General features: G+C 43.5%; 1 protein-coding gene across 1 annotated transcript in view; it reads left to right on the top strand.

The window, feature by feature from the left end:
• TMEM178B (transmembrane protein 178B) overlaps window positions 1-26,736 on the top strand; it is a 350,802-nt gene that overhangs the window by 310,890 nt on the left and 13,176 nt on the right. The window contains exon 3 of the mRNA XM_030543965.1: window positions 14,500-14,637. Coding sequence (XP_030399825.1) covers window positions 14,500-14,637 — 138 coding nt within the window. The remainder of the gene's footprint in view (window positions 1-14,499; window positions 14,638-26,736) is intronic.

Below are 26,736 nucleotides of genomic sequence, written 5' to 3'. Positions count from 1 at the left end.
CAGCAGAGTGGAGCCTGTGATGTGGTTCCTCAAAGGTCAGACAGTTGTAAAACTCTCTACCTTCAGTTGTAAAACCCTCTACATCAGTTCAGAGCTGCATCTAATCTTCCTTAAACTTCAGCTGTACAAACGCAACCTTCGTGCATCAACCTCCCTAAGTCCATATCAGAAAGTCTCTTAAAGACAAATCCTTCTCTTCAGTCCCTGATGAGACACTTCCTGCCTTTTCTTTTTTTCCTCTCACGTACACAACCCAGATGTCTTTTTTGCCTTCTTTCTTTTATTATTGTGTCAAGAGGTTCTTTTCATTTCCACCATGTCTCCCATGTCTCTTTCTGCATGCCCACTCCTTGCACTATGGGCCAAAAGCCAAGAGTGACAGTGGGACCACAGATAGGGCTGCCAGCCATCTCAAATTTCTCAGGGCCCCCTGCTATTAGCAGGTCTGTCCCATGTCCTTTGAGAATAGGTTGCAGAACATTAGCAAATCCCAAAGGTCATCTTTATTCGGGAACCTGCTACCATTCGGGTGCACTGTGATGAGAGTACATAGGGACGGGGAGTCATGACAGTGCATTGCAATCTGGAGTTTTTGTCCTGAAGCTAAAATCTCTATAATGATACCAATCCTAGTCATGCTGTATTATTCAACATCTGTCCGAAGCTGTTGGGATTGCTTGGGAGACAACATGGGCTGAAGTGCCAGCAGTACACTGGTGACAGCCAGCTCTCTGTCTCCTTTACATCAGATATAAACACTGCAGTCTCCCAGTACTCACAGTGCCGAGCCATAATCAGCACCTAAATGAAGACTAGCTGGCTGAAGCTGAACCCAGGCAAGGCTGAGGTGGTTCTGGTAGGGAGAGAGGAGCACCTCAAACAACTTGTCTCCTCTAGTAATGGCAGTTGCCTTCAGACAGTTTTGTCCAGTGGTTCTCAACCAGGGATACCTGTATCCCTGGAGGTACACAAAGGTCTTCGAGAGAGTACATCAACTCATCTAGACGTTTGCCTAGTTTTACAACAGGCTACATAAAAAGCACTAACAAAGTCAGTACAAAATAAAATTTCATACAGACAATGACTCGTTTATATACTATACATTGAAACATAAGTATGATATTTATATTCCAATTGATTTACTTTATATGGTAAAAATGAGAAACTAAGCAATTTGTCAATAATAGTGTGCTGTGACACTTCTGTATTTTTAGGTCTGACTTTGTAAGCAAGTAGTTTTTAAGTGAGATGTAACTTAGGGGTACGCAAGACAAATAAGACTCCTTAAAGGGGCACAGTAGTCTGGAAAGGTTGAAAGCCACTGGTAGTCAGTCTGCAACCTCTGGGTCTCTTTGGACTCCTCAATGCTACGGGATACACAAATAGCCTGCTGAGAAAAAAACGGGGACTTATATTTGCACCAATCAGAAGACTGAACCCTGTCCTATGGGATGCAGACCAGGCCACAGTGATTTGTGCATTTGTGACATCCAGGCTTGGTTATTGTAACTCATATCTAGAAATGAAGCCAGATCACCTGAAAAAGCTCCACCTGGTAGAAAAGGCAGCTGCTTATGAACACAGGTCACCATGAACACAGCTTTCTGGTGCTCCTATTTCTGAACTAGATCCCCACTGAACACAAAGTTCAGTTCATAGGCTCTGTTTTGAAGTTCAAATCCTTCCTTGGGATTGGCCTCAGGTGCATGAGAGATTGCACACTCACACAATAGCTACATTCCACTGGAAAAAGGAAACTATCATAATGATGAGGCTCAAAGAACGCAGAAGACAGAACTTTCACAGGAGTTTGACTTAGACTACGGAACTCAACGCCACAAGAGATAATGACCGGGGACTCAGCACGTTCCCAACTAAATGCAAAACTCATCTCTTTGATTTGCTTTTTTTTTTCCTAACGATCTTAGCAGAGTCATACAGACACATAAAACCCCAAACAAAAGAACCTTATAAACTAAGCAAGCTGTTCTTCCTGCAAGATGGAAAAGAAGAGAGGGAGAGAGAGTGTTATTGGTGTTTCTATTTTTGAATAGTTGTGGGAGTGCTCAGACACTCTGGTGCAGGGTGGTTACTAGGTAAGCACCTAGGCAGACAGACAGACAATTCCTCATGACAAAAATTAAAAACTTGTCAGAATTTCCATTATAAGCCCAACTGCACCATGTCTGACAGAGCTCAGCCTGACTAGTGTGAACCACAACCAGGAACAAAAGTTTGTGACTAACATGTCTACATTAGTTTACACGGGTTAAGTGTTTGGCAAGTGTTACAACAGGACCAGAACTCTTGTGTAGACAAGACCTTTGGGTTTTGCAGATGAAACCTTAAGAAAATGTGGTCCTATCTTCTGTGCATTTCCATTACAGATCCCATAGCACTTTATGTAAAAGTTAGGTTTCTCTAAATCCCTCTCTGCAAAAATTCACATTTTGCTGGTGTTATTTGCCTGATTACCCTCTCCCTTCCAGAAGTGGCTGCATTTCAGTGGGTTTGAATATATGTTTGTGAATCACTTTGTGGTGAAAGGTCCTGTGTATAAATGTAAACTATTATTATTTATATTAAAACAGGTTTTTCTTGTTATTGCCGCTTTGTAGGAACCCTTATATTGCAAAATGAGATTCCAAGAGCAGCAATTGTGCAAAAAAGGAACTCACAGGTGAATGCATTTTGATGGTGTTTCACGCAGACTGGAAGCATTTCTTCCATTATCTTGCTGTTCACAGAATGAAAAACACCAAACCAACATTTGAACTATGAGATGAGCAAGCCACAAAATGCACAGTTAAAACCACCTCCAATAGTGCTCATTTACCCACTGTGATTGAGTTCTGCTAGTGATGATGCTAAATCTGAGGTCAGTGTAGAAATGACTGTTTCACACATCTCCTGCTTTCTAGCTTGATAGCAGTGTGCTCTGGAGTGGAGGAAAGAGAAAGGACTATCCCCTGTGGCTGATTCTCCTAGCAGAAGTTTGTGGTTTAGAGTACTGTGGGCCAGATCATCAGCTAATAGAAATAAGCACAGCTCCATTGAAGTCAGTGAACCTTACTCTTGGATCATGTGAGAGAATTTAGAGTTGTAGAAGAACTTGTGCAGGGATCTGCTTAATATAACTGTATAATAGACTTACCCTCAGCAAGGGACGGGTGAGATGTCTGTGATTCTGGTGTCTCTGGATAAACGTAAACCAACATAGCTAAGAAAAATTTGAAGTCAATCTAAATCTGGGAGGATCATGAATTACAATGACCTAGTATGGAGGCGTACATTGTCCCAGTCCATTTCTAATTTATAACACAAACCCTAGACACCTAGGCCTAGCTAGGCACAGCAATCTGATTCAGATTAGTCTTTGATCTAGAGGGCGGGAGGCTTGAGGAAGAGGAGCAGTTACACCGAGAGTCCATTCTTGTGGCACAGAAATTTCCTTTAGGATCTTCTGCCTCTAGGGCCTGCACCCAGAGGCTATTCCAGAGTGTGGGGAGAGGGAAGAGGGTAGACAATGTAGCACAGAATACCTAGCACATTCTTTACAGCAGCTCTACCCTTCTTATTGATTATAGCAAACTCTGGGTGCAATGCTGCATCCTGAAGTCAGAAGGATGCTCTTGTGGTTAAAGCACTCACCTGAAACTCAGGTGATCTAGGTTCACTTCGTGGCTCTGCCACAAATTTCTTGTGTCATCTTGGGCAAGATTCTTAATCTCTCTGTGGCTTAGTTTTCCATCTTTAAAACAAAGCTCACATTTTCCTACCTCACAAAGCTGTTGCAAGGGGAAAAAAATTCTAATGTTTGTGAGGTATCAATGGGAGAAAAACTGAACCCTCATGATTTCACTTGTGATTTCAAAAGAGAGAATGAAACATCGATGGTCAAAAAGGCACTCTGAATTTAACAACACTGATTCAAAACATGTTCCGTTTGTGGTTACTGCGGTGTGAAACTTCCCGCACATTATGACGTTCAAGCCAGAGCGGCATAACAACCACAGATGGACAGATGTCTGGATGAAAGCAGAGGGAGGGGCATTTGCAAACTCACAGCAAGAAGATCCTACCCGTGCTATTTAGAGAAAATAAATCTGCATCAGCTTCTCTTTTGCCTCTCATTACACCCAGGAAACCTGTAGAATAAATATTCTCCAGCTGAGGCCTGCAGTGCTGTTAGGGAATGCATGAAGTCTTGTGAGATTTTTTAGATCTCTCTTCCCAGCATTGTGCATAAGGTTGATAGCTCTCAACCCTCTCATCTCAGCTTCATGCCTGAGACTTGAGGCTATTCTATCCCTCCTCTCGCACATTATTAAATGTGAGCTTTAAGGCTCTGGCTCACAGCCCACATCATCATCACACATGAACTCCATCCCAGCTCCTTCCCATCTTCCTTGTGCCAAGTATGAGGCTGGCATTGTTGCTTGTCATACACACCCGCAACATTGTGCATGGGTGTGACTTTTGAGGATCACCCAGACCAGCAAGAGTTCTGTCATCTCCTGCATGTAACTTTGGGTGCCTTCATTCCATGCTGCTATGCCTCGGTGCTCTGACACCGGTAGCCAGCCCACAAACACAACGGTCTAACCCAGGCTATCACTAGCCTAGTTACTCCCTGTAGTGGCCCCCAAATCCTCTTCCAGTCCACAGTCTCCTCAAATCTTTCCACCCCAAGTCCTTAACTATGAGACACTGGGCCTTTTGCCTTCTGCTTCATCACCCCCAAAGGTATGAAACCCACCCCCAGTTACAGGCTCCACCCACACTCTGCCCCCACAACCCTGCCCTTGATCTGCTTCTTCCTGCTCCTGCTCTGCTCCCTCCCCTAACACCGCACCCTGACTCCGCCTCTTCCCGCCCCCACTCTGCCTCCTCCCTCAAAACTCCCTCCACCTGCCACTCCCTCCTTTCCACTCACCCAAGTGCCTCCCACCTGCCAAACAGCTGATTGGTGACCAGCCCAAGGCCAGAACCACTGTCGCTGGTGGGTGCAGGCTCCCCAAAAAATCACGAGATTTTAAAAAGTAATAAATTTTGGGTGTTTTTTTGTTTGCCTTCTGGTTTTTGAGCTTTTAGGGTTCATACTTTTTTGTAGAAAGAAAGAAAGAAAGAAAGAAAGAAAGAAAGAAAGAAAGAAAGAAAGAAAGAAAGAAAGCTTAGATTCTCAGATAATCAAATGACTCCAGGAGCTGGGACTTTAAGAATAACAAGAAACATCACAAGGAACAAGCCTAGGGAACAAGACCAAGGGAGACCCAAACCACTTGTGTATTTAGAAACAAAAAATTTCCCTAGCAAAGCTTTCTACAAAGCTGCACACGAAAGGAAAGAGAAATGCATTGATTTTCTGGAGCAGCGCCTCCAACAGGTGTAGGTTGTAATTTAAATTCGCAGGCAATCGGCCCACAGTTTGTCAGGAGACAATGGAGCAACAGCCTGAGCAATCTCTCCCATCTCTTTACAGAGTGAAGGCACAGTTCCCAGAGGTGCATACGCAGGTCCTCCACAGGGCCAGAACTAACATGAAACAATCATTGAACTAAACAAAGTGATTCTCATCCCTTTCCATATCATAGCCCTATATTAACAACAGAAAAATCGTTGTCAAGACTTCCCTCTCATCAAGCCATGAAGAAAGGGAGAGCGCAGAGGTGTAACGAGCACCCTCCGTACCCTCCAACCAGAGGGGGCCCCGCAAGGAAGGGGGCCCCTAAAAGTGGCAAAAAAAATGTAAGGTATAACTAGGGAAGTGACATTTATTGACGCTATTGCACAATCCATGTCGGTTTTCCTGACAAAACTGTGAAGTCATTATGATACATCATAATGCTATTGGCTACATCAGTTGTCTGTCGATCAGTTTTGAATTTTAGTTGGACCCATTCAAAGAATGTGTATTTGCATTCATAATGGCAGTCGGTGGATAAATGTTATTAATTTAGTTGTTTAGTTTTTTATCGTTTCCAACGCAGAAGCGTGCTTTGTGATGTCTAAGAGAATGTATAAGAGCGGAGCTAGTAAACGAAAGGCAGCAAAAGATGCCGAGAAGGAACTTGAGAAAATTCCAAAGTTGTCAACCTATTTTGTGCTGCAATCCAATGTACACGTACAGGCATATGAAACGGACAGCGCTAGCAGCGACGAATCGTATCCAGAAGTATCCAGAAGTGCTTCAAGTGAGGTCGAAGGTGAAGCCAGTTGTTCTACCAAACAAACTGTGACAGCTATTCCAGCTGCTGCCGGGAAAGAAGTATCTGAATCTGAACCACTGACTGATGATCCAGGAGATTGGCCATCTATAATATCAGACAGGCAAGTGTGTGACATTGTTGCACGTGGCCCACCGCAGCAGAATGAAAGTTATGAATTTCCATTTAACGAGGAAAGACGGAGGTTCACAAGTACTCATTTCTATCGAACCATGGCAAATGGCGAGAAAATAAGACGTTCATGGTTAATGTACTCAGTTCAGAAAGATGCCATTTTTTGTTTTTGTTGTAAATTATTTGGCACTGGCGACATACCACTACGTCGTGGAACATCTGCTTGGAAAGCACTGTCAAAAAGACTTCAGCAGCATGAAACAGGCAAAGGTCATCAAGACTGTATGGTGAAATGGTTTGACCTTCGGTCAGGCATAGTAAACCGTACATCTATTGACCAACTCGAATTGCAGGCTTTTCTGAAAGAAAGAGATTTCTGGAGAAATGTTGTCAAATGCATGGTTGATGTCATTATTTTCTTGTCCGAAAGAAACTTGGCATTTCGAGGAAGTAATGAAAAGCTCGGCGATCCTTCTAATGTCAACTTTTTGGGACTGTTTGAATTGCTTGCAAAGTATGATACTGTCCTCAGTGAACTTTTACAGAGGATTAAGAAGGCAGAGACACATGTTCAGTACCTCAGTCCACAGATCCAAAACGAGCTGATTCAACTTGTTGCCAGTAACATTCAAGAGGCCAACATAGCGCAGCTTAAAAAAGCAAAATATTATTCAGTTATTTTGGACTGTACTCCCGACGTGTCACATGAAGAACAGATGTCTGTGGTGGTTACACTTTGTTGAATGCAACGGTGAAGATGGTGTCAATATTCGTGAAGCGTTTGTTGGTTTTCTTAATGTTCATGATACAACTGGCGAGGGCTTATTGGAAGCGTTTCTTGAAAAGGCAAACAATTTAGGAATAGACATTGCTGACATGAGAGGCCAAGCTTATGATAACGGCGCAAATATGAGAGGAAAGAATAAAGGAGTTCAAGCCCGCATGCTAGAAATAAATGACCGTGCCTTGTATGTACCATGTGGAGCTCACACTTGGAATCTTGTGATCTCAGACGCGGCAAAGTCATCGAAATATGCCGTTGACTTTTTCGGTCTGATTAACAGAATATACGTTATCTTTTCTTCTTCACCTTCACGTTGGGATATACTTCAAGAACATATGCCAATATCTGTTAAAAGGTTATCAGACACTAGTTGGGAGTCGAGAATTGATGCTGTGAAGCCATTGCGTTATCATCCTGAAGAATTGTGCAATGCTTTGTCATCTTTGCAAGAATATGCACTCGAAAAGAAAGATGGCAATACAGCAACAGAAGCCGGTGCGCTTTTAGACCATGTTACTACGTGGCCTTTTGTTCTGACTGTGTACACGTGGTACGATATACTATTTCACGTCAATAAAACCAGCAAATTAATTCAGTCACCAGATGTGTCAATTGACATACTGCAGGCAGAAGTCGGTGCTGCAATGAAGTTTTTGGAAGACTATCGAAATACAGGATATAACTCTGTGGTCACAAATGCACGTGAAATAGCAGAGCATATGGGTATTGAGCAGGTGTTTCCAGAAACCAGGGTGCGACGTAAGAAGAGAATGTTTGATTACGAATGTGCTGATGATTCGAGTCGTCTTTCTGCCGAAGAAAAATTCAAATCGCAGTTCTTTCTTGTTCTCACTGATCAGGCCATATCTTCTGTTTCATCGTGATTTGACCAACTCATAGAGTGTATAAGTTGTTTGGACTTCTGTACAACGCTAACAGCCTGAAGCAGTGTCACAGAGAAAATGAACTGGAGAATCACAGCAAAAATTTTGAAAGAAAAATGGGAGACATTAATGCCAACGAACTCATAATGGAATTGAATCGTTTTATTTATGTCATCGAGAAAGAGAGAGGACTTGTCACGGCAAACAATTTTTTAACGTACATATACAAGAACAGCCTTCAGGAGATATATCCGAATCTTTGCATTTGCATCAGAATTCTTCTGACCACACCAGTTACTGTCGCTGGTGCTGAAAGGAGCTTCAGCAGAATGAAACTGATCAAGAATATCCTGTGCTCAACCATGACAGATGACAGGCTTTCTGCACTTGCAGTTATCTCAATCGAAAACAAGATTGCCAGATCTTGACTATGACGCATTGATTAACCAATTTGCAGAGAACAAGGCTCGAAAGAAGCGCTTTGCGTAAATACGGAATACATGTACACTGTAGGCCTATGTATACATAATATGAACCCTGTATATTGTATAAAATAAATACCGCATTCCAGTTTCTGCATTGTAAGGGGCCCCGGACATATGTTCGGAGGGGGCCACGTTCTTTGTTGCTACGGCCCTGGGAGAGCGGTTGTGACCCCCTGAGGTCATGTCCCCCAGGATGAGAACCCATGCCCTAGTAAACCACTGGGACTAGCAGCCAAACAATTGATGAATTTGAAATTGAATTACACATTATACTACTTACCAAATAAATGCAGTCATAACCAGTTTTATGATAACATATAACCACACTCCTAAAAGATGTAATTAGTTTTAGATATTATCATATGTAGAATATAATAGCATAACATTGATTATGTTGTAAAAGTGGATTCATGAGTGCTACAGTCTATGCACCTGCTGCAGTGTCAGGAACTGTGGGATGGTAACCCATAATGCAGTGCAAGGCATGCCATATCTGAACGGAGGGAAAGCAGTGAACCTGAAAGAGTCTGGCTAGCATAGGACATGCTACACTACTGCAATTCGCAGTGGTTCAGTTCCACTGGCACAAGTTTCAGCAATGCATTTCTCTAATGTAGATGCACCTTCAGTCAATCAGCTTTCACTCTCCTGAGATATCACAATCCTACTTGTTCTCCATTGATCCAGAGGGTCTTCTAAGAGAAAATAGCGTATGGCGAGACCTGAATTTCAAAGTGTAAAAAACAAATAAAAAAATCTTTTAAAAAATCAGAAACATTCAGGATGTGTTTAAACATCAGAAGGAAGCATCAAAGGGCACAAACACAGTTTTGTTTACTTTTTCAGGATACCTTTGCACAAGAAAAATCACCAAAGCTAACCAAACTTGGGCAAAATTCCATCATATTGCTCCTATGCCCTGCTGTTTATTGACATCAGAGCCCTCCCACTCCCATGCACACAACAAGGCGAGCTTAATGAGGCCTTAAGGATCCTGGGGCCAGTTTTGTTAAACATCTTCATTAATGATCTGGATGATGGGATGGATTGCACCCCTCAGCAAGTTCATGGATGACACTTCCCCCTAAGCTGGGGGGAGAGGTAGATACGCTGGAGGGTAGGGATAGGGTCCAGAGCAACCTAGACAAATTGGAGGATTGGGCCAAAAGAAATTTGATGAGGTTCAACAACGACAAGTGCAGAGTCCTTCACTTAGAGCACAAGAATCCCATGCACTGCTACAGACTGGGGACCCACTGGCTAATTGTCAGTTTTGCAGAAAAGGACCTGGGGATTACAGTGGATGAGAAGCTAGATGTGAGTCAACCAGGGGCGACTCCAGGCACCAGCATGCCAAGTGCGTGCTTGGGGCAGCAAGCCACGGGGAGTGCTCTGCTGGTCGCCACGAGGGCAGCAGGCAGGCTGTCTTTGGCGGCATGCCTGCGGAGGGTCCGCTAGTCGCGTGGCTTTGGCGGACCTCCCGCAGGCTGCCGCCGAATCCGCGGGACCGGGGACCTCCTGCAGGCAAGCCACCGAAGAGCTACCCCTGGAGTCAACTGTGTGCCCTTGTTGCCAAGAAGGCTAACGGCATACTGGCCTGCATTAGTACGAGCATTGCCAGCAGATCAAGGGAAGTGATTAATCCCCTCTATTTGGCACTGGTGTATTGCATCCAGTTTGGGGCCCCCCACTACAGAAAGGATGTGGACAAATTGGAGAGAGTCCAGTGGAGGGCAACGAAAATGATTAGGGGGCTGGGGCACATGACTAATGAGGAGAGGCTGAGAGAACTGGGCTTCTTCAGTCTGCAAAAGAAAAGCATGAGAGAGGATTTGATAGCAACCTTCAACTACCTGAAGTGGGTTCCAAAGAGGATAGAGCTAGGCTGTTCTCAGTGGTGGCAGATGACAGAACAAGGAGCAATGGTGTCAAATTGCAGTGGGGAGGTCTAGGTTGATATTAGGAAAAACTATTTCACTAGGAGGGTGGTGAAGCAGTGCAAAGGGTTACCTAGGGAGGTGGTGGAATCTCTATCTTTTGAGGTTTTTAAGGCCCTGCTTGACAAAGCCCTGGCTGGGATGATTTAGTTGGAGTTGGTCCTGCTTTGAGCAGGTGGTTGGACTAGATGACTTCCTGAGGTCTCTTCCAACCCTAATCTTCTATTATTCTATTCTATGATGCAAAGCAAAGCCTTGATTTTTCTACCCTTCCTTCCTTGCCGAGTAGCATTTAAACAAACCAATAATAGTAATAATACCACTACTATAGGCCTGTGCCTAAGGGAGACAGGCTTCCATTCTCTGGCCTTCTCTTTTCTAAATAACCAGAGGGTGCTGATTCAGTGATGCGCTACATTAAGTACTTTCCCATGGAAGAATCACTTTGAATAGACTTGTTCTTAACATTGACATCCTGAGAGCTCTGCTAGGTGAGGAGTGCCAGGGAGATATTGTCAGACAGGCCAGAGCTGTTTATGAAACCAGCCTACAAGACCTCTTTCCTGCCATTGCAATTTGCAAATGATGCCCTCTGGGGGCGGTTCTGGTGGGACAAACTGAACTGGTTTTGAATAAAAAGGAAGTTTATCTTTATTCTGTAGTTCTTCCAGATGAGCCTAGTGGAAGGCCTTCTGAGAGGAGGGTTGCTGGGAGAAGGAAGTGGTGGGAATTTTTAACTGAGCTGAGGGAAAATTCAGGGGAAGTGGAGTTTTAAACAGAACATAAATAAAACTTTTCTGCTTGATTTTCAATGTCAGTCAAAAGTTAACCTTATCAAGTATGGGCCACTTCTCCTTTTCCATAAGAGGACTTAGCCCAGGGTTGTAATAAGGCTAATAGACAGCAACTTGGTGCTGAGAAAAGGAACCCCAGTACTGATACCTCTCAGGTAGGGTGGTCAGATAAATGAACCCCAGCACTAGAGACACTCCTACAAGATGGATCCAGGAGTCTAGGTCCTGTCTCTGCTCCCATTTAAGCATTTAAGTAAATAAATGGCAAAACTTCTAATTTCAATGGGGTGAAACAGCCCCTTTGTTTGGTAGGTGAGATAAGAAAGAGATCCTGCTGCACTCCCACACCCCAGCCCTCTGGAGTTTCTCAGGGGGTGTCTACACAGCAAAATCTGCATGGGCGAGCTACCCACATTAGCTTGAATCCAGCTAGTGCAAGTAACAATAGCAATGAAGACAGGTCAGAGTAGGCTAGTAAGCTCAGTACATACCAAGTGTCTGTGTTGGGTTTGTATTATCCACATTGAAGCCCATGTGTAGATATACTCTGAGAAGTGGCTCTGTCAAGACAGTCAGTGGGCTGGGTTCTTGAGGGTTAACTCCCAGCTAGAATGTAGAGGCAGTTTAGGGAGGCATTCCTCTCATGGAGCGGAATAAATACAGCTGAGGCTATTTAGGCCGAACACTTAGGGGTGTTGGGCTCTGTCTTCACAAGGAAAAACAGTTTGTTCTTAACTTGGGTTAAAGTCAAGGGTCTCTTGTGAACAACACAGATAATTATGCAGTGGTTTTGTGATACATGTACTGAGGCTTTAAAGACAAGGAACAGATCAGCAAACCCTTTCCTTTGACACCTGTATTAGGATTTGAACCCATGGGTTAAAAGCCAGTATATCAACCTACCCTGCCACTGAAGATAGCTGCTCAGTTTCTTCTTCAGTTAAAAAACAATCCCTCTGACAACCCCCAGAGGACCAGATACCAGTACAAGTGCTTTGGTTCTGTAGGAAGTATCTGGTTTTTCTGCACCAGGGACCTCCTAAATATATTCAAATACTTAGGACTCTCTTTTCACTTTTGTTTATTGGTCATCAGGGCCCCCAGGAAAAGTTTCTCTAAGTAAGACAGAAAGCGGGAGCCTGAGACTTGTCTTTTGTAGGAGAACCTGGCAATCTTGAGCTCAGTAGTGATCCTTCTGTCCTAGGAGTAAGGATCACTGTCTCTATAAAACAGTCCCACTTACACAACAACCACAACAAAAGTGACAGGGAGACATGAGATGGTGACAACATCATTGATGCATGCTAGCATTACATGCACAGGGGAATTTGTGTTCTACAAGCTGAACTTGCACAAATGTTGTGGGACAGGGAGCCAGGTGAAAATCTGAACTGTCTGGCCAGATCCCAGGATGGGCGAGAAGCTTAGGCCGATGGCATTAGTTGTCCTCGTGATCCATTGTGGCAAAGAGAAATAGAGAATTGGAGCTGGTCTGTGGGAGTTAGTCACCAGTATCGCAGGCCAGCTTTTCCCTCGCCCCAACCAAAGAGAAAAGCTGTCCTAGACCCAGTGGCTGATTCATTGTTTTCAAATCCCCCTTTTGCATCCCTTCCTCCCACATGCATTCTGTTATTTGAAAGAAGAAGAAGAATCCCCTGCAAGTAAAATGTGCTTCAAGTGGGAGGGAATGTGTTTGTGGTGCTGCCTTGGGTGGAATTTTTCCTGTGTGCGGTGAGTATGGCCGTGCATGCGTATGTGTAGCTGAAAATAGTCAAATGTTCATTTTAATGAAAGTGCCCTCACTCTGGCTATCTGATCTGAGGGTGTCAAGGAGCTCGTTGACTCTAGCAATCCCTGAAGTTTTAGTAGCCATGTAGATACTATAGCTCCACATCTCACACTGGAAGTAGCGGTGAAAATGTTTGATTTAGCTCCTGTGTGCAGGCAGGAGATGGCAGTGCAGCCATCCTTCCTTTTTTGGTGAATCCTGCTATAGGACATGGGAAAATTTTAATTGGAATGTTTTTTCTTCCACTTTATTTTGCTCCTATGAAATGCTCATAACTGTTGTGTCATGTCCTAAAGCAAGCCACAGTGCTGACAGGTTCTGTGCAGGTGTGCATGTAACACGCACAGTTGTGGTGATGCGCCTCATTCCTAATCTTTAGTGTGGCCAGATGCTTTATTCGCAGGCTCCTGCCCTTCCTTAGCTCTGCCACTGCTCTTCACTCCTGACTGTAGCACCAAAACACCTGCCCACCAAAAAGGCATTTGAAATATTCACCATCCAAAGCCAAAGGAGGGGAAAAAGTGTCTGCTCTGTGCCACAATCCTTTGTAGATAAGGTACTTATATGGCCCTCATCACCGTGATAGCTGAACACCTCACAGTCTTTAATATATTTATCCTCGCAGCACCCAGGTGAGGTAGGGCAGTGCTATTATCCCCTCTATACAGGTGGGAAACTGAGGCCCAGGGGGAGACTATGGGTACGTCTACATTGCACACGCTTTACAGTGGCATGTAGAGTACATGCTCTGCAGGCCCTCTTGCATGGGTATAAATAGCAGTGTAGATGGTGAGGCATTGCTTTGGCAAGGTAAGACGCACCTGAACCCAGTGGATATCTACCCTACCTGGCTGTCTACATGCCTGAGCAGTGCCTTCCAGATCTACAATGTTATGCTTAGCAGCGTAGTGTCCTATTCCCGGAGCCTTTCCCCATCACAGGAAGGTAGTTGGCAGGGGGGAAAGGCTCTGGCAGTGGGAGGGCAGCGTTCCAGCATCTCTCTGCTGCTGAAGCCTTTCTTTATGCCAAGGAAAGACTCCAGGTATCGAGGAGGCAATGGGGAAAGGTTCCAGCAGTTCCCCACTGCTGGAGCCTTTCCCCACTGCCCTCCCCCTGACGTGTGTAGCTACAAACCACAGTGTGGACTTAGTCTGCTTTTCATTGCGGCACATAGCTATGCATACCCTACATATCACCACCAGTGATGTGTAGTGTAGACATACCTTAAGTGATTTGATCAAGGTCACACAGGAAATCGTTAGCAAAGCAGGAAAAGGAACCCTGGTCTCCCAAGTCCCAAGCTAGCTCCCTCACCACTGGACTGTCCTTCCGCTGCATCATCATGACACAAATCCTACTGTGCCAACCACTGACAACGCTGTGCAAAAGAAGGTAGATGTTTGGGTTAGAGTTCTTATGAAGATCTGATCAGAATAACTTATCAAATTTCACAAGCATCCTATTGTTCTCTCTTTCATTTTGCAGACCTGCGTAGGATGACAGCTGGCTTTATGGGCATGGCTGTAGCCATCATCCTCTTTGGATGGATTATCGGGGTGCTGGGGTGCTGCTGGGATCGAGGCCTTATGCAGTATGTAGCAGGGCTTCTCTTCCTCATGGGAGGTAAGGATGTTGTTTTGCAAAGAAATGTCTTCTGCCTTTCTGCATCTTATATATGGTTTCAAGGTTGTCTGAAATGCCATGGTGTCTGATTTGATTCTGATCTTCCACACATGTAAATCAGGAGTGACATAACTGAAGCCAGTGGTGTTTGTGTAAATGAGATCAGAGTCAAGCCCCGCAGGCAGAGCTGGGTGAGTGACTCTGAATAAATAGTTTATTTATCGATTTAGTCCTTTTTTCTGCATGTGGTTCTTTGATGATGAGATCACGATTTCAACGGATTTGCTTCTTATTGCTCACTTGTGTCATGTTGTGGTGCAGACAGGAGTAAGGAGCACAGACAGACATGCCTGGTGTCAGCAGAGGTAAGTGCTTTAGTAATGATAAACTGGAAATGACACAAATAATCATTCCCCTTCTGGGTATAGTGGGACCAACAACATTAACACTCTCCATGCCTATCGACACAAACTTGTATTCAACAAATGTTCTGTGCAAACACATTTCAGCCTGTGGACGCTTGCAAATTGTTCACTGTGAGGACTCAGTACTTGCAATGTTATGGAAAATAGGTCTGTTGAATTAAGTGGATATGATTGTTTATGAGATTACGGGTTTGGTTGATAAAGGTAACTATTGATATAACATGCTCAGATATCTATAAGAAGTTTGACTTAGTACTCTGGGATGGTCTGATTAAAAATTAACACTATACAGAATCAATGTAGCACAATATTAAATGGATTAAAAACTGGCTAACTGATAGATTTCAAAACAGAGTTCCTAATAGAAATTATTACTGACTGGGAGTGTTTCTGTGTGGGTGGCATAAGAATCATTTTTTGGCTCAGTCGTGTTTAACAAGTTTATTAGTGATCTGGAAGAAAATAGATCATTACCGATAAAGTTTGCAGATGACACGAAGTTTGGTACAGTGATCAGTAACAATGGGGACAGATCACTTATCCTGGATCTCTTGGTAGACTTAGGACAGTCAAACAACAAGCATTTTGATACAGCTAAATGAAAGGTCATACATCTTGGAATAAAGAATATAGGTCACATTTACAGAAGAGAGGACTGTAACTTGGAAAGCAATGATTCTGAAAAGATCATAGTGTATAACCAGCTGAATGAGAGTTTCCAATGCAATGCTGCAGCTAAAAGGGCGAACACAGTCCTTTGATATATAAATGAGAATATTAAGTCAGAGTAGGGAGGGAGTGTTATCTCTACATACAGTATTAGAGAGGCCATTGCTGGAATACTGCATCCAGTTCTGGCGTCCATGCTTTTAAATGGATTTTGAAAGATTGGAGCATGTTAAGAGAAGAGCCACAAGAATGATTTTAGGTCTAGAAAATGTGCCTTGTAATGAAAGACTTAAGCTCAATCTCTTTAGCCTGTGGAACAGAAGGTTAAGAAGCGACTTGGTCATAGTCTAGATTCTAGAATTACCTACACAAGGAGGAGAGATCTCATACTAGAAGGTTCTTTAGCCTGGTAGACAAAGGAAGAACAAGATCTAGTGGATGGAAATTGAAACTAGGCAAATTCAAACTGAAATAAGATGCATTGACTGTTTTATTAAATCTGACAAGTAGTGAGGTGGTTGTAATAAAAAGGTGTTGGTAAGAGACTGAACTTTTTTTCTGGTCAGTCATAGTTACATGACATGAGTCAGAGTTACAGAAGGTTATTCCCCTGTCATGTGGCATGGGTAAGTAGCCACAGATTCTAGTGGCTACTGTTACATCCTCCCTGACTTTTTTAAAGTCAAATACAAATGAAATATCACCCCAAAATAAGCACCACAATCTGAAACAGTCAATGAATAAAACAGACAAATAGAGACATCTAGGTTGCAGGTCAGGATATTCAATATCTGTCAGTAACTACCATCTCTGAACCTCTGGCTTTCTGATCACATGGTCTCTTCTTGTTCTCATACTAGTGCCTACTGCAGAGGTCAGGTTAGCCACTGAGATGGATCTGCAACTTGGAGCCTATTTATTGCTCTTGGTGTTTTTCCACTGACAGTGACTTGATGGGCAGGTGTTACTTCTGTCAGCACATGAGCATTGTCAAGTAGTATTCTAGTGGTTGTCCTAAAAAAGCAGAGAGTCAGTGTTCTCCATAGTTTTATTTGGCTGTTCTAAGAACCTGCAGGGCTAAAATCTGGGACCATGAGGCTTCTGGGCCGCTGATGCTGCTGCAGCACCACGGAAGGGTTAAGCCATGAGAGGACCCTGTGAAGCTAGGCTTGACAGGCACTAACACCCAGCAGCAGCTGAGTGGCAGCCCCTCACAGCCCACTGATTGGCTGATGCCAGTAATTAAACCAGGAAGCCAACATGAGGAGCTGTCTGAGCAATGACACAGACTGACAGCCTGCTTCCGCTCCAGACCCTGCTTCTGACAGATGCTAGACTCTGGCTCTGACCCTGATTTGTCCTTGATGTCACTGTTCAATTGCTGTTAGAAACCTAGTGCCTGACCTTCCTGGTATGACTTCCTGGTATCTGGACCTGGCTTGACTCCGACCTTGCTATCGCAACTTGGTGCCAGACCCTGACATCCTGGCATTCTGACCTGGCTTGCTCCTGACCCTGCTACTTGTCTTCCGATCTCAGCAGCTAGCCCATGTGACTGTGCATAGTAAGGACCTGACGTAGTGTGCTTGATCTAATAAATCAAAAGAATGGCCAAATGAGTCACTTGTGAATTGTGGGCCATTATCTGTTATTAGCTCATCTGGAATCCCATGACAAGTAAATAGTGATTTGCAATGTGTTATTACATTGTTATTCAATGTGTTTTGCAACAAGTTAAAAAAATTCACTAATAAGAAGTCATCTTTCCTGTTTAGTTCAAATGTATCTATACCAACAGAGATCAGGAATCTCTCATGGCCTCCGGGGTTATTTTGCAGTCTATTTATTGCAGATTTCACACTTGGATACCTTATCTTTGATGGCAGCATTTGCTTGGTCATAATAGGATTTTTTAGCCTCTCTTCTTACACTTCTAAATACCCAGATGGGCGCTGCAGAATATGTACAGCATTTCTGACCTCATGCTGTTCAATCTGAGAATCTTTTCTTTGATATGCGGCAGAATATTATGCCATCTCTTGTTGATCATTTTTACCCTAAGACAGCAGATCATTTTTACCCTAAGCCAGCAGTTCATCAACAATTACTTCCATCCCATACAGAGCCTTAAAGATCTGGGGCATGATGGGGAAAATCCTGGCCCCGCTGAAATTAATAGAAAAATTCCAGTGGACTTCAGTGGGGCCGGAATTTCACCTGATGCCTTCATGCACATCAGAGTGCTGAGACAATCCCAATGGGAATTTTCTTAAACATATATTGACCAAAAGAAATATGAAAGGCAAAGAGTTTTATACTTTATATATTGACTCAGACCTGCCTTGACTTGCATCAAAACCTAAATATTTAGGGGTCCTCTAGACATGAACTCTTTATCAGTTCTCAGGGGGTAGCATTCATGTTTGGTGGCCTAACTCAAAATTTTTGAGTTTGTCCAAATTCTTAACTTGTTTGGCTTTATTATAGTGGCCATCCTGATCATTCCAGTTAGTTAGTGTCTGTTCACTCAACAGCATCTAGCTTTACCATCAGGTCAGGTTCAGCTTTCATTTTCTTTTTCAATGCTAATGAGGTGTTACGTGGTTTGGTGGCACACTGAGGTCTCTATCAGTGTGAACTCTTGTATTGTCAATGCATCCCACTTTCGTCAACACCTCATCAAGTTATCTAAGAATATATTTTGCATTCTGGACAGTTAGGATGACCAGATGTCCCGATTTTATAGGTACTGTCTTGATATTTGGGGTTTGTCTTATATAGGCACCTATTCCCTCAACTCCCATCCCAATTTTTCACATTTGCTATCTGGTCAACCTATGGACAGTAGACAAGTTAATCACCCATTTGATCATCTGCATTTGCAGCCTACTCTCTACCCTAGGCATACATGGGGTTTTCTCTTTCACTGTTTCATACTCTGCTGAGTGATAGTACTTACACAGATGTGCAAATGTACCTTTGTCACATAGTTTAATTTGTGCCCACTATATAAAACATTTTTTTAATTTTTTAAGTTTTTTTTATTTTAATGTCAGTACTTTCTCTCTCTCTCTCTCTCTAGTATGTGTGTGTGCTAAGTTTGATTACATTGCACACTCAGCTCTATTTTGAGCTTCTCTTTTTTGTTAATTTATTTCCAGTGTCAAAAATAATCTGTTGCAGAACTTTCCTTTGCAAATGTATTAAGAGACCCAACAAAGAACTCTATTATTGTCAATTTCATGATCTTCATCAGAGCTGTGTTCTTCAGCTGTACATTCATGAATATATTTTGCTTTTGTATTTGTTTGCAATTCATACTGAGAACAACACACTGTTGCAAAATAGTGTTTTATTGCTAGGGCCCTACCAAATTCAGGGTCCATTTTGGTGAATTTCATGGTCACAGGATTTTAAAAATCATAAATTTCACGATTTCAGCTACTTAAATCTGAAATTTCATGGTGTTGTAATTGTAAGGGTCCTGACCCAAAAAGGAGTTGTGGGGGGGTTGCAAGGTTATTGTAGAGGGAGTTGCAGTACTGCTACCCTTACTGCTGCTGGCGACGCTGCCTTCAGAGCGGGTCAGCTGGAGAGCGATGGCTGCTGGCTGGGAGCTCAGCTCTGAAGGCAGAACCACTGCCAGCAGCAGCACAGAAGTAAGGATGGCCTTGTATGGTATTGCCACCCTTCTGTGCTGCTGCCTACAGAGCTGGGCCCTCAGCCAGCAGCTGCCACTTTCCAGCCGCCCAGCTCTGAATGCAGCAGCGCACAAGTAAAGAATGGCATGGTGTGGTATTGCCACCCTTACTTCTGTGCTGCTGCTGGCGGGGCGCTGCCTTCAGAGCTGGGTGCCTGGCCAACAGCCGCCACTCTCTGGCCGTCCAGCTCTGAAGGCAGGACAGAAGTATGGGTGGCAATACTGCAACCCCCCTAAAATAATCTTGTGACCCTCCCCAACTCTCCTTTGGGTCAGGATCCCCAGTTTGAGAAATGTTGGTCTACAGATTTCACGGGGGGAGCCCAGATTTCACATCTGGGATGCATTTTTCATGGCCATGAATTTGGTAGAGCACTATATATTGCATAACACAGCACCCTTTATGATGACCACTTTTTCATCATGTTATTACAGTCACTTTTATTGCAAACAAATATGATCTCTGCCATTTGTTTACCCTTGTAGTATCTATTTATGCCTTAATATACACTCTAATTAGAGATGCACTTTTGTTTTTTCACTGTTTGTTAACACTGTCATTGGAGAAGCACAGTTTTCACTTGTTTTGCAAATATTCACTATTCATTGCAAAGTCACATCTAGGTCTTGCAATAACGTGGCTTTCAGCCAGATATCAGTTTTAACTTCAATAACTCAGTCTATCGTTAGCAAATAGACAAAGTATTCCATCTTCTAAATGTCCCTGTGTAAAGCACAATTTAGCTTTAGTATGCAGTGTTCTCACAAAATGATCAGAGGTCTCACCTCACAGCTTATTCCTTGTCTTTTGCATGTGACATTCCTCGGTGAAACAGACTTCAGGACATTTTTAAATGGCCTTGTCTAGCAATTTGGAGTACCTTCTTGATCCCATTGGAAGGTACTATTGGTCTCCAGGGCTTGTTGGCCTTCCCCATGTAGCAAGTGTGGTGGATTTCTTCCTGTCTAATTTCTCTGTATTAGCACTTGCTTCTAGGAACACGTGGAAGTGCTTCAATCCCTTCCCCCAGTGATATGCCAATCTGAGGACTTTGGGAGCTCCAACTGGCTCCATCTTCACCACAGATTTAGTTTTCTTCTGACACCACATAGGAGTGCTGCTAAGTGACTTATCCTTATTGTCTGACCCTAGTCACATGATATGGGTCAGGGTTACAAATGCTTTACATACCCCTTCCCCATATCAGTAACCAATACCCACTTTCCCCTGTGACTGCTATTACAGGAGTGATAAGCAGACAAGGAAGATGTGTGACAAAAAAGAAAGTCAAGGATTAGTAAGCAGGTTGCCAGCACAATTTGGTGTTTTCTTCCAGATATGCCAAGCAGGGATGTTTGTTAAAGAAAACACCCAACCAGGTATAAGTGTATGAGATTCTACTCACATCTGTTTCTGCATTCTGCTCTAGGAAGAGGGTGGGAATGGTGGAAACCACCTTTCTAGTGCCCAAAGCAACATCTGAGTAGTGCATGTCCCCCTGTTGCAAGGGACTGGCGGGAATACAGTACAGCCATGTGTTGCATGCCAGTGTGCATCAGTGCCAAGTGGCTTCCAAAAAATCACTGGTACTATCCAAGCTCTCAGTGAGCAGGATGACGCTGAGGAAAATAAATCACGTGGCAAATAGAAATCTCAGGATCAGGGCCAGCACCAGGGTTTTTGCCGCCCCAAGCAGTGGGGGGTGGGGGAGCCGTGATCAGCAGCAGCTCCACCGCGCTGCTTTCCTCTTCAGCGGCAATTCAGTGGCAGGTCCTTGTCTCCAAGAGGGACTGAGGGACCAGCCACCGAAAAGCTGGATGTGCTGCCCCTTCTCCTTGGCCGCCCCAAGCACCTGCTTGCTGAGCTGGTGCCTGGAGCCGGCCCTGCTCAGGATAAACTGACTCCTGGTATGTGGGGTAGAGAGAGAGTGTGTGGACAATTGCTAACAGTTTAGGTAGGTTCATATATCAGAGCTCTTGTGTGTATCGGTCTGTCTCTTTGCAACACACATGCATATCCTCCTCTAGCTCACCAAGTGCAGGCTTGTCTTCAAGAAGTCCAAGGTTATGCATTGTATCGCCTATGCCTGTGCTGTGCGTATCTGCAATTAAATGACAACTGCAGTGTCTGTGTATGCAGCCACGAATGGGTCCTTTGGATCCCAAATTTAACCTACATTGAAACTTGCATATGATGGTGAACAATAGGGCCTTTATTCCACTTGTCTGTGGGCTCCATCTCACACAAATAATAATTCTACTGCTGATTGATTTGTCAAACAAAATGTAGGGATTTAGTAAAAACAAGCATGTGGCAAAACCCTGTGATTGATCTCTGCAAGGCAGATATGAAGTGCCTTGATGGCAGCTACCGAGGGGAGGCAAGAAGGGAAAAAACTGAGACAGGATGAAACTCCATGGAGCTCAGCTAAAAATGGCAGAGGCTAATGCAATTTCTTTTTTTAGTAACTTTTTATGTGGCAAAATGGTTGTGATCTCTATTTATTCTTTTTGTTGCGTCTCTTATAGTGGTCACAGCAGAAGCAGTTGCTATGGTGAAGGCTGAAAACACTTTCCATTATGAGATTCTGTTTTACATGCCTATAACTTTTCATAACATTCTCGTTTGGGAATCCAGTTTCTCATGCTTGTTCTCGTCTCAAAGATGAATAATTTTGGGAAGCTTATACAAAATCTTTTCATCCATTTGTAAGTGATGGCAGATACATACACTTACACACATCCCCTTTGAAATAGAACTACATAATCAATAGCTAAAACATAAACATTGAAGAAGGGCATAAATGTACTCTTCACTGAGGAATAGTGCTTTTCCTTGGTTTGACAAATAGTAGCTGTGGTTTGACAAAGTTCAGAGCATTTGCAAATGCTGAGCATGCTCATTTGAATTTGTCCATGACACTGGGAGACGTTCACTTAAAAATCAGCACCAGGGTACATGCATGTGGTTCTCAGGAAGCGCATGTGTAATACCACCACAGGACGGTCACATAATTAACACCTATATGTGGTTTAGACACTAGGGGAGGACAAAGAGCTACTCTGTATTTGCGCATCTTGGACACAGGCCTTTCAAAACTGGTTAACAGGCAGGAGTGTGCCTTGCCCTTTTGTTACCCTGTTAATTTTGATTTTTTTTTTTTACTCTTCTTTTGCATTTTAAAATTATTTAAGGCCTTGAAGTGGCGTAAGCAGCTTAAATTGATCTGAAGTCTTGGACTTGTTTAAGCTCTTTAAGAGTAAGGTCATAGATTGCATTAAGCTGCAAACAAAAACGGAACTGGTGAGCTGGCCAGGGGCTCTTATGTTACCTTAAACATTTTTTAATCTGTGCACTGACTGGGATATATATGTACAGGTATGGAAATGCATATTTGTCCTGAGAGACTAGCAGTCACCAGTCATCCTTTGGTCAACTAGTGCCTGTCAGCTATGGAATGGGGCTTCCTTTCTTCACCAAGAAAATAAAAATCTAGAAAATTAAATAGTTATACCGCCTCTTCCCCACACCCTTCTCTCCCCCCAGTTTTAATGTTAGGAAATGCAAAACTTAAGGTCAATTGTACAACAAGAAGATATAAGACAGTGTCATAATACACAATGCCCAAAGGACACAGTTAAGGTAGCAGATTAGTCTTAACATTTCTTTACTTCCAAGTGCTTCACTGTGCAGCCTTATTGTTGCGTTTCACACAGGTTTTACATTTTTTTTAAATAATATCACTCAGTTTCAAAAGTAGACACTTTGAATAATGAATGTGAAACACTGCTTTCACTGAGATTGCTTCTGTAAATCACTCTGTATCCTCCATTGTAGTGCCCTTTTGTAACTTCCTACAATAATACTCAAGGAGGGATCGCACACACATCTCGCCACCTACTGTAGCATCAGTTCACTTGTGGGACTATGTGTCCTCCTTCTGGCAGAAACACAGTTTTCACTAAATGATTTGCACAGAACATCAGAAATGGAGCCTAATCTTTATGCCGATACCAACAGGCACAGCACTTTAAAGTGAAAACCTAAGAGTTTATGTCTACATTTGGAAATTGGGGGTGAGGGGTTGAAGCAGTGGTGGACTCCAGTCCAATCCCAGAGGTGTAACACAGGTGGTATTCATTTAATGCTTTTAACAGAAGGGATGGATCAGTAACTGCAACTGGAGAATTTAGTGTCAACTCTGTAGCATTTGATTGCCATAGAAACATTAGCTGACCTCAAAGACAAACTTCAAATGCTTTCTTTTTGTGGTTCATTTCGGTTGCTCCTAGACATGCACTCACACTCCGAAGAAAAAAGACCAACACAAATAGTTATGGCACCTTTGTATCAGATCACACACAAACTCTGGCTTTTTGTGGTGCAGAGATCTGACAGTAGCTGTGTGTGAGAGAGTGAGAGAAAGAGAGAGTGTATACAGCTGTCACGGATCCGCAGGATCAGTGCTATGACCCCAGATTTGACCTCCAACAGCATCTGCAGGGTTATTCGCACAGTGTTGAACAAACAGAAGGGTTTATTAGTCAGCTGGAACACAATATAGAAAGTCCTTGGTGAGCATAGATTAAAGAAAGTTACAGCATGGTTCATTCTTTGTAGCTCAGAGCCTCAGCCAAGTGGTGTCCCATTGGTTCCCACTCTGTCCCCTCTTTGTTGAAGTTCCTGGGCCAGTCCCACCTGTCCCTTCCTCAGTCCTTTGTTGTCCAGCTGGTCAAACACAGCTGGCTTCCTGTGGAGGGGTGGGCTTCCCTGGTCGTTAGCTGTTAGGAAGCAAATGTCCCAGTGTTTGGCTTTTCCAATGTCTACATGGACTCCCCAGTGGCATGGGCCCCAAACTCAACACAGCAAGGCGTCAGTCACACCTGCCTCGTTGCCTGCTCAAGAGTAAATAGCCCTTTTCTACCCCCTAGGTGACAATGCAGGATATGAGGGTAACTGAGGCACGGGGTTCATACAACATATTTACAGAAAATTCCCACTCTATCACAACAACCCATTGCCCTTTACTTCTGATTGGGATCGGCCGCTTTCCTCAACATGGCCTACATTAGATTGCTGAGTCAGTTCATCCTGGTTTTGCAGCACAGGCATTTTTTCACGGCTCTTGGTTTGTTTCTTTTTAAAGTAGGCCAGATAGCTAGAGAGAACCCTAAATGCTCACTCCCAAGGCCAGCGTGCACTGGGAGAGATGTGGCGGCAGCACACTCGGCCCCCTGGGGAGATGAGAAAGCAGGTAATGCCTTCTGCTGCTCGCCAGCAAATAATTTGGCCTTTGGCTCTGGAGAGAGTCTGTGTAGCCCCTTTCTTTTGGGAGGACAGTAGCTCTGCTGTGAAGAGATGAATTAAAGCTGGACAAAACGTGTGCAGTAGGCTCTGATAGGAACTCAAAGGATTTTCCAAGCAACAGTGAGGGAAGACAAGCTACACGTTTTTTTAAAGTTCTGCAATTCTCTGCTCCTTGATAATGTCACCAGGCTTTGATCTGCTGCTGGCATTTGCATTTCAAGGCCAGAGGAAAATGGTCAAACAAAATTTGAGTTTACGGGGTTTTTTTTAACAATTACTTATTGAGTGCCTTTAGCATACTGGTACCAAACAGAGAGGAAGGCAGTGCATGGGTAATAGAAAGAGAGGTAGGGCTGGCATGACACCTTACATACAGGCAGGAACAACTCTCTGTAGAGACGTGCATCCAACAAAGTGAGTGTTCACCCACGAAAGCTCATGCTCCAATACGTCTGTTAGTCTATAAGGTGCCACAGGACTCTTTGCTGCTTTTACAGATCCAGACTAACATGGCTACCCCTCTGATACTCTCTGTAGAGAGAGAAAGGGGACTGCCTGTGTATGTGTAACAGAGCCTAGTTTGGAATTTAGAAATTCACTCAAGACTCAGACCTACCTTCTTAGGCACCCTTGCAATGTAGGCCTGTCTTGTCTATTCTTGAGGGCCCTATTAGGAGACGATAGACAAGTTAGTCATACATATGGTACTTGTGAGGAGTTGGACAGCTTCGTAGGAGATGAGTTTTAGCTCCCTGCAACATGAAGAAAGAATCCATCACAGCCCTTTTCAATGCCATGTAATCCTTTAAAAGGCAGAAAATAAGGGATCAGGAGTGCTGATGCCCACTCTGCAATTCATGTGACACCATTTTCATGGATTTGTCTTGTCTCTTGCAGGCTTCATTTACGGGACAATGAAAATCTCAGTTTGATTTCTGGATAATTATATCCCTCAGGACAAATATAAATGGTTCCAGTTCTAACTGAATGGCTTGGGAGACTTCTTGTGGGATACAAAGCCACCTACAGCAAGGTTCCCCCCTCCTCCCATTCAAATTCAATCCAAGTCAGACAGTGACCAAGAAAAAGCCATTATAACCTGACAGGTGTGTGGTTGCCTGCGTAAAGTGAGGTCGTGGGTCTCAGTACAGTTACTAATGGACAGATGTCCAAATCATACAACAAACACTACCACAACTGGCACCAGATGGAATCTTTGATGGCATCCACAGCAGAGGAATAAGGATTAAGTGGACATGGAGATAACACTACCCTCTCATCCCTTGAATTATTCCTTGCAGAGTATTTTAGAGGCATTGGCAGGGCAGTGTGTGAGAAGTTTGCACTGCCTCCGTTTATGCTGTGCTTCTATAGACAAAGAAAGGACCTCAGCCGCCATGAATCTGACAATTCTCATCAGCTCTAAATTAACTTTAAAAGCCAAAGTCAGACTTCCATATAGGGATCTGATTTTCAGAGCAGAAGTAGATTTATCTTCCACATCCTGGAAAAGGGAAAAATTAACCAGGGTGCTGAAAGATCAAATGAAAGGGTGATAAAAGTCTCTTCTGTTGGGGGTAAAGGCATGTTTAAACTGGATAAGAAGCCAGCTGTGACTTTAATAGTCTGTTCTGATTATGTTTGTTTCAGCTTAAATATAACTGCACATGTGTAAGAAATTGCAGAGTAATCACGTTTGTGAGGAAAATAAAAGATAAAGTAGCCCCAAAGCTAGAAGAAACTGGGTTGAACTAACACAAATCATGTACTGGCAGGGGAGGAGAGTTCACATGGAAACGAGAAGATAACAGAAAGTTATAAATAAGTCTGCATAACAACGGGAAGCTGAAATCTTATTGTCCAGTGCTGGAGGTAACCATGATGAGATCATTCTGATGTGCTTCCCATTTGTGATTAATTGATCACTACTTACTAAGTGCTTTGCCTTCCTAAAGATTTGTTAGGCCCACCTGCTGAGTAAGTGAATCTCAGTCCAA

Source organism: Gopherus evgoodei, chromosome 1 (genome assembly GCF_007399415.2).
Source record: "Gopherus evgoodei ecotype Sinaloan lineage chromosome 1, rGopEvg1_v1.p, whole genome shotgun sequence".
NCBI classification, from domain to species: Eukaryota; Metazoa; Chordata; order Testudines; family Testudinidae; genus Gopherus; species Gopherus evgoodei.
Note: the sequence above shows the minus strand (reverse complement) of the source record. Positions and strands in the feature narration are given on the sequence as shown.